The sequence below is a fragment of the Talpa europaea genome, assembly GCF_964194135.1.
Source record: "Talpa europaea genome assembly, contig: HAP1_SCAFFOLD_147, whole genome shotgun sequence".
Lineage (NCBI taxonomy): Eukaryota > Metazoa > Chordata > Mammalia > Eulipotyphla > Talpidae > Talpa > Talpa europaea.
In genome coordinates this window covers 43,342-52,489 of record NW_028167972.1, presented here as the reverse complement: position 1 = coordinate 52,489, position 9,148 = coordinate 43,342, and the positions used below count along the sequence as shown (strand labels likewise).

At 42.7% G+C, this 9,148-nt stretch overlaps 1 protein-coding gene across 1 annotated transcript; it reads left to right on the top strand.

The window, feature by feature from the left end:
• Positions 1-6,470: 6,470 nt before the first annotated feature.
• LOC311188065 (histone H4) lies at positions 6,471-6,782 on the top strand (the record flags this gene model as incomplete). Its single annotated transcript, XM_084259834.1, has 1 exon — positions 6,471-6,782. One exon carries the CDS (start codon positions 6,471-6,473, stop codon positions 6,780-6,782), a length of 312 nt encoding a protein of 103 aa, XP_084115960.1.
• Between the last annotated feature and the right edge of the window lie 2,366 nt (positions 6,783-9,148).

Below are 9,148 nucleotides of genomic sequence, written 5' to 3'. Positions count from 1 at the left end.
CCCCATAGTCCCTTCTACAAGTCCAAGGCTGAGAAGCAAGTGCAGCTCCTTCACATGTCTCTCTGCTCCAAGTGCCTCTTCCAGGTCTCCTTCTTGCTCTCCTTTGGCCTCCCTGTCTGCTCTAGCTCCCCATCCCTGCTTAGCTCCTCCCTTCCATAAGATGGGGCAGGGAACCTGGAACCTCCCCTTTCCTTGGGGATGACCCCATTACAGAAGGACTGGATTCAGGGAAAGTCGTTCATCTGACCATATTTAAAAGAGTACTAATATCACACCCTGATGGCTGGTGTTTCTGCTGCTACATTTATTTGATCACATAACTGAGAACAAGGCATTCTTCTGTCTTGGAGGAGGAGTTCCTCTAGAGATGAAATACTACTCAAAAGTTTATTTTGTATGTCTGGTTTGGGGGCATGTGGATCTCAACTATTTTTTTTTAACTTTTTTTCTGACTTCTTTACAGTAGTCAAATGGCTAAAAGTACATGTAACATGTGCTTGTACAAATGCTGAATCGAAGCTATCATTCCATTAGCCAGTGATGTTAATTGGTATATTTCCCCTTGATATTGCTACCATAGACATAGAAAATTAACAAATACATATATTTTAATTAATGTATATTTGTATTGCATGATTTTTCTGACGTACTCGTGCATCCTATGTGTATACTTGATCATGCCATTTGGAGGTACATACTGCCAATCTGTTTATATTTTGATTTTAAGGAAAATTTTATTAAACTCTTGTAGCTGAATTAATTGCTTTTCTTAACTGTAGGGATATTATTATCTATGTTGTAAACCATTGGTCATTGTACTTCCCAACCAAGCTGAAAGTACACTGACCATTTTTTTTCTCTTTCAATATTATCTGATACTCAAAGCAGACTGGCAAGGAGCTTCTCTTGCTCTTCTACCTTATTAAGGATATGCTACAATTCATTAGGCAGAAGTTGTTTTTACATTGGTTTTATTTCACTAAGGCTGATATCTCAAGAAACACCTTTTAAGATAGCAGTTACTGTCAGCAGGTGTAAACTTTTGAGTCTTTTTTATAACACTTTTTTATAACACAAGTTATAAGTGTCTATTTTCTTTAATTATTTCTTATTTTTTCTGGCTTTCATGAATTCTTAAGGTCAGCCTCATTTGAAAAATTGAAAACTTACACTTTGTATCTTTCAAAGTTTGTATCTTTCATCCCTGGCAAGACACCCTAGAACAAAGCGCGGTAGCACAGAGTGGCGACACCTTGTGGCCATAGTCAAATATGTGATGGGGTCTTGTGACAAGAGAGCGGGGATGGGAGCTTTTTCTGAGCTGAAAGACATTGACAAGGGTGGGGACTTGGCGACCACTTGTGGAGAAATGCTCTTAAAATTTTGAGGAAACCAAGAAGAAATTCATCACCAGTTATTTGAATCTCTGGAATAACAGGGCACTGTTGAGCTGCCTGAACAAGGAATAGAAGGGAAGGAAAACAATTTGCCAGGTAATCCATGAGGCTAGAAGAAGCAGTTAGTCAAAGTCTGCTGGGACTTCCTAATACATTCTTGTTATAATAATTTAGTCTTAGAGTACTGTGTATTCTTGCACATTACAAAATATTCTTCATATACACACACACACATCACTTAGAAACATAAGGTGTCTAAATATGCTAAAAGATTCTTGTAAATTACCTTTTCTTCCTCTAACCATTCTTTTTTTTTAATATTAGAACTCAAAAATGCATGACTTTAAACATTAAGCTTTTCACCTATGTGGACAGAAGTTTGTATTTTTTATTTTCTTTTTGTAGACCTTGGGCCATTTTTTCTTCTCCCATTTTGAATCAGTGATTAACATGTAAACAGTTACTACAATATTAAATGAATTTGTGACAATTTTATAGAAAGCCTGTATTGTCTTGACTGCCTGTGCATTTATTAATTTACCCGGCATGCATGCTGCTATTTCACATATTGTTTCTGAGTAATTGTTTACAGTATTTACTCCTTTATCACTTTATTAGATGAATTTGCATTCTCAGTCAAATCTCTTCCATTAAATGAATATTTTCTAAAACTAAAATTTCTCAGCTAATAATTACTGAGTTCTTACTAGATGCCAGGCTATGATTGGAAAATTAATTTAATTCCTTTAAAGAATCCTTTGAGGTAAGATCTATTGTTATTCTATTACTCTTATCTTATTTTTCTATATGAAGGCACAGAAAGGCTAATTAACTTGCTGAAGTTTGCACAGCTAGGAAATGGTTGTGGTAGATTTTTATTCTAACTTGTCTGACTCTATAATCTCTCTCACTTAGTCAAAAAATATGGGGTGTGACATTGTTAACACCTTTTATGGATACTCCTTTAGGTATCCGTTCTGCTGCCTCTCTGATAAGTTTGTGGAGGTTGGTTCTGGATATTTCATATTTTTGTAACAAGTCTGATCATGGTTTGATTTGTTTGAATGTTTCAGGTGTCCAATTAGCCCCAACCTGTTTGCAGGGTTTTTATCTCAATGACCTAATCACATATTGAATGAACAGAGTCCTGTGAGACCATATTCACTTATGAGAGTGAGTCAGAAGATGAAATGGGAGAACGGGAAGCCAGAGAGGTTGTAGAATGAAGCCTTCTCCCAGACCACATGACTAGGTAATACCCGTGCTCTTCCCAGGGTAGAAGGACCCATTATTACTGTCTATATGTTTGTACCTTTAACATATTTTTGTTCTCATATTCATGATTTTTGAGTCAGTGACACTGAGAAAAATTTGGAAGTGGGGAAATTAGAAGGGAGTCAAGAATTGTCAAAATAGAAGTAAAGTTTTATTAATGACCTAGTAAGACATGTAAAATTGAGGAGTAGCTGACCTAAACCTCTGGACTTAATGAAGAGGGTACCTGAGATGTTTTTCAGGGTGAATCACACCGTTTGTTTTTGTCTGCAATGACTATATTGTATACATTCTATTTTCATGAATTAAACGGCCTGGGGAGATTTTAGTTTTACCTTTGAATTCAGACTGTCACGAACATATGTTATAAAAATCTTAAATAGCATAGTCTGCCAAAAGACCTTGACAACATTGAAAACTTCTGCACAAACGATCCAATTGAACCCCTGCACAGACGATGCTCAAATACAGCTAATAGGTAAGCAGGTGCTGTCCCTACTTGAAGAGTATATAAACCCAGGGGAATCTCACACTTAGAAAGCTTTGGCTTGGACACTGAACGTGCAGAAGCTCCCTCTGGACGCCAGGTCTCCAACCTGTCCTCTGTTTGAACACTGACTTCACCTGCGTGACCATCCTTGGCTATGAATTTCCATGGCTTCCTTCCCAGGTGACACCTGGGCTGGGACTGTGAGTGCTAAGAGATGTTGTGCTGTGGAAGCACCATGGTCAAGTTCTAATGTTTGCTCTTTAATATGTGAGTTTGAATTCAGAATGTCTATGAACTAGCGTAATAAAAATCCTTTGGAGACCAAACTCGACTAAGGCTGACTCTGTGCTTGTGACACAGGCCTTTCTCTTTTCTCTGAAGTGTTTGACATTTCTTTCTAGCTAAGTCTCTTAGAGTGTATGTGTCTGTGGTGGGAAGGGGGTATGAGTCAGGAACGAAAGAGCTCCTAATTAGGGCCAGAAGATAACCACTTAATTATTTCAGAGGTGTCCCAAACCCTTTGCCTTTCAGAGCCTCACAGTTCTTTCTTGGGTCTTTTCTTTTCCTTCCTGGTTCTTTCCACTTTTCAACTGAGTAACAAGCCCTCCAGAGTTTTGACGGCTAAAAGTGCAGCAATGATGGAGGAAAGGATAGAAAACCTAAAGGAGGCCTCACAAGACTAGAACCTAACTCACACAAGGAGGTGGGGGTAGAAGGGATAATCATAAACCATTAATCCAGTTATAGAAACCAAGACCCTTAGGCATCAATGCCCAGATCAGGAGGTACCACACCCAGAAACTATCAGACTGCTATAGGGAGTGTCAGGAGCATAGACCTGAAGGTGAAGATATGGAGATTAATGACCACAAACCATTCACCACAGATATGAGTCCTTCCCGACCAAAATAAGATGATAAAATCTAATGCTGCCCCCACAACGGGGCAGCAGTCCTTCTGCCCACCTGTGACTATGCAGGTGCTTCCTTTCACCAACTCTCCCTCTGCCAGGCAGCAGCCTTCCTGCCATCCCGTGACCTGTAGCATGTCGGGACTTCTCTTCACTGACCTCCCTCAGCAGAAGCAGCTCTCTTCAAGGCCGCCCGCCTGCAACCATGCAGGCCTCTCTAAGCAAACCTGTCCCGTTGGGGGCAGCTCTTCCTGCCCACTTCTGTCTATGCAAGTGTTCTTTACTCTTCTGTCCCTTTTCTAAAAAAATTGCTCTTTCAAATATAACTAACGTCTGTCTCGTGGAGAAACTTGTATAGGAAACTCACCACGTGCCGCTGAAAGGGGAGCTCTGGCGAAACATTCCCCAGAGTGAACCCAAGGACCCTGCACGCCAAACCCACTGACTCCAAAAACATCAGTAGTATGAAATTATAGCACGTCTCTCAGGCCATACTTGTATTCTACATATACAAATAGACATTTATTTTTGAACCAGAATGGGGGAAGGGTGTGCTTTTTTCTTTTGAGCAGTGTGACTGTTACACAGGAAATTTTCAAAAGCTGTAGCAGGAAGCTAAGGAGAAAGTTTTGATTGAAGAAGTTCCTCTTTGCAAACCAGATTCAGATTCATTCTATTCTAATTAAAAAAGGGGGGCAGGGTTAAGCTTGTTTAAAACACCAATAATTTTATCAAAATTCTCCCAGTGTTATAGGGCAGCCCTGATACAAAACGGGGTGCCGGTCTGTTTGTCCGCACCCGTGCTTAAAAGGACTTATCAATACTCTACTGCAGGTACACGAGAAAGGTTAATAAAAGGTTTATTTACAAGGAAGGGCAAATGAGGAAATGTACAGCTCAGGGAGAAAAATGGGAGACAAAGTTTTAAATGCATCCTACCAGATCTGCTGATCTGGAATCCCAAATGGCACTCTGAGAGCTGGCTGCGAGCCAGGAGCAGTGAAGCCAGAAGGCCAGCGATAGCCAGCAAGACCCCAAGGACCACGTGTTTGGTTTTTTATACCCAACCTGGCTGCTTAACTTCACCCTCAGGTCCCAGCCTCCTTCCTTTTGGTGGTGACAGGATTTGTTTTTCCCAATGTCTTGATGACTTTGGTCTGGAGTGGGGGTGGGGTCCACAAAGCCTGTATGGGATTAGCTCAGAACATCCTTTCCCTCTAACACCAGGAAGGCTTTGTAATGACCTTAGTCAAGTATTAGCCCCACCCTGTGATTAATCCCCAACTCTACAAAACTAGGTCTTGTCTCTAAAACTGCAGAAGGTTGAGAGGGAATTAATAAAGGAGGACAGAGGAGTCGTTTGGAATTACAGACCCTGAAGACAGTCCAGGGATTATGCTCCCTCTCAGACTTTTGCATGGAAAGAAGTCAACAGATAAGTATTTGAATGATGATAGAGAAGGAAGAAATTTTTATTTCCAATTCTTCCTCTTTGTGCCCCCCCCCCAACCCCACCCTTTGTTTGGTTCTGGCTGGTCAAAAAATCAAATCAACATTAGATTAACGAGAAAAGCCATATTTAATTGTCTGCATATAGGTTTTCCACAGGGATATGAGAGCCCAGGACAGAAATGAGGTGAGGCATATAGTTTAGGAATGGGATAGAGAAATGGGGCTTCACGGGGGTGAGGAGGAACATTCATGACTGAAAGATGAAGAGCTGTTGGGCAATTAGATATTTGCCCTGCCATATAGATATGTTTTTCATATGGAAAGGTTATTTCTGGTAATAGTAACTAATTTGGGGTAAGACTCCAAGTTCATTCTCAGTAAGGGAGTGATGTTTCTCATGAACCAGAGGACTTCCATTTATTTCAGCTCTAAACACACATGTCAAAGTGGCATATGTTGGGGAGGCCTATTCTAAACCCCTTGTCAGCATCCTTTGTTTAAGTAAGATTAAAGGGATTGTGAGGGAGTTCTTTGACCTCTAAACCCACCCTCCTCTACATAAAATTTCTCTACTGCCCTAGGAACCATTACCGAACTTACTAGCTACCAAGTGGCAACAAAAAGCAACATGGAGTGGAGCTCTTAACTCAGCTCCTTTGAGCTGATTGTCAGTACATTCGACTCGCGATTGTATGGGGAAAAAATTAAAAAGGCGAAAACAAGCTTTTCAGCGCAAAGAAACCTGTACCTACCTTTCCAGCACGCCCAATGAAGGGAGAGTTTCGTTGGCCAATCAAAACACTGAAGCGTTTCTGGTTATTCACTTGGCTCCACCCCCTTGACAACAATTTAAAAAAACCCGCCTGCGCTTGTGGTTCTCAATCAGGTCCGCTAAAGTGATATTTAAAGGGCTGAGGCGCTCTTGCGAGTTAATGAGAAGGCAATCATGTCTGGCCGTGGTAAAGGCGGGAAGGGTCTCGGTAAGGGCGGCGCCAAGCGCCACCGCAAGGTGCTGCGCGACAACATCCAGGGCATCACCAAGCCCGCCATCCGCCGCCTGGCCCGGCGCGGCGGCGTCAAGCGCATCTCGGGGCTCATCTACGAGGAGACCCGCGGGGTGCTCAAGGTTTTCCTGGAGAACGTGATCCGCGACGCCGTCACCTACACCGAGCACGCCAAACGCAAGACGGTCACGGCCATGGACGTGGTCTACGCCCTCAAGCGCCAGGGCCGCACCCTCTACGGTTTCGGCGGCTGAAGTAAAAAGCATCCGCCATACTTCAGTGAAAATACACAAAAGGCCCTTTTCAGGGCCGCCCACGGTGTCTTTTAAAGGGCTGTTACACGGCGCGTGAATGGTGTTGCTGAGATAATGGTATAAAAGTTGTTGATCTGTGGTTTCTGAGTACAGAAACTTACTCTGTTATTTAACATCAAGTTTTATAGAAATTAAGAGTTTAGCAAAGCGAAAGTAGGTTAGAGGTCAGCACGCAGCAATATTGGCAAGCTAGGAAGTGCCTGTGTTTGAATGGAGCGCGTTCTTTAGGTTTAGCTGATCTGCAACAGCCAGGGGGCATGTTTGTGCCAATGAGCTCATAGGACTCCAGCACTTAAGGCATTTAGGGGGCAAAGTTGGCCAAGGTGCCGGAAATTGCAGTTTTTGATTACAAAGGCTAGAATTCTAAAGATACATTTTTTTTTTTGGACAAAAGCAGTAAAGGGCTCCTTTACGAAATGGGATGAATCCGGTTATCGTAATTTCTTGTGATGAGAGTCTGGGGTCAGACCACTGAGAAAGTCACTGCCTTGCAGGGCATGTGAAACATACACTCCTGCCCTATGGCTACTACAACTTCAAAGGGAGACGTGCACCACCCTGTACAAGCAAGGCAGAGGTTTTGACTTACGCAGATTGAACCATTATGTTTAGTTCTTTCTCCCATTGGCCCAATTAGGTAAATTTGTGTGGAAAAGCTAGATCCTGAATCATGCCTTAGGACATGCGCGGGCGTGTGAAAGGAAACAGTTCTGCACTGGGTTTTTTTTGTTCAGACTCCCCAAATACCAAGACCCCAAATGGTTGACAATATGAATTTAAATTTTAGGATGACTTTCAAGAATGATCAATCACTAAGTGAAAACTGAACCAACCTTTTAAAAAAATGCTTTAACTGACCCTGAGTGTCTCTTAATAATTTAAGCGATTTTTGTGGCATCACCTCAGCCTCCAACATCTTAAGTTCTAGGATTAATATTTGAGGCTGGGAGTGAGATCTGGAAAAGTTTATACACTTTACAAATAAAATACATAGAATTATAACTGGAATCAACCAATCGTATTTAAATCTTTTTTTAATTTTTATACAATTGCTGGGGTACAGGCCGGCAGGCGCAGATTCGATTCCGGTGGCCTGGGAGAGGATTCCCGACATGGCGCAGGGCAGACGGCCTGTCTCGCCAACTGCTCCAGCTGGCGAGACAGACGTCTGCTGCGCCATGTGGGAATTTCCCAGGCCACCGGAAATCGAATCTGCGCTGCAGAGCCTGTGGACAGCTTCACAGCGCTGCGTTCAACTCTCTGGGCCACCAGGAAGGCCCAAATATGAATTTTTAAAATGACATCATTTAATTTATCAAGTGACAAATATTTCAATATTCTTGCAGTTGTGAATTCAAAGTATCTAATTTCTATCAGTAATGAACTTTCTAAAACCTCCCCCATTCAAATCCTGAGATACCTTGATTTCTATACACTGGATCCTTTAAGTCTGTGGATATGGAGCTCTAAATCTCCAGAATGACACCAATAACACCTACAGCAAATTTGTCTGGCGTAAAGTCAGATGTGTTTGGGCAATAGCCTGATTTGGCCCCTACAAGCAGACGTTCCTAAGGCAGGTACCTACCTATTCCAGCGTAAGTACCACTGCATAGCCTGCTTCAGAATGGACGGCTTGAATGTCTTACCATCTTCAGCTCTGCAGATATGTACCGTGTGGCTAATGAAACCTGTAATTAATCTCATCACAAAGGGCATGCTAACAGGGTGTTAAGTTATCCAGGAAAGATACCAGTGTTACGCCCTTTGAAGTTTAGGTGGCTCCTGGTGGCGCAGGCGGTTGAACACAGCGCTGTTAAGCTGCCCGCAGTCTCTGCAGCACCGGTTCGATCCCCGCCGTCCGGCCGATAAGATGCCCACCATGGCGAGGCAGACCTCTCCTGTTGCGCCCGCTGCTCCCCTCAGCACTGTGTTTCTATCGTCTGCCTGTTCTGTTCCCTGCTCGGTCTTTGATGAATCCTCACACCCTAACACCTCTGCCCTGTACCCCGGTTCTTGTAAAAATAAACGATAAAGCAGCCTACAGCCTCTACATCACGAGTTAGATCCCGGCCGGCTAGTGATGTTGAACCCACATGGCGCAGCAGACGTCTTCTCCCGCAACTCCCCTCAGCAGTGTATTTCAGTCTACCTGTTCTGATCCCCGCTCTGTCTGATGAATTCTGATACCCCTCTGATGTCTGGCTTGTGCCCCATGTCTTGTATAATAAACAAACCCGTAAAAAAAATAAAACCTGGCAAGTGTTACACCCTTCTAAGATTATTTAGGTGGCTCTTAAAAGAGC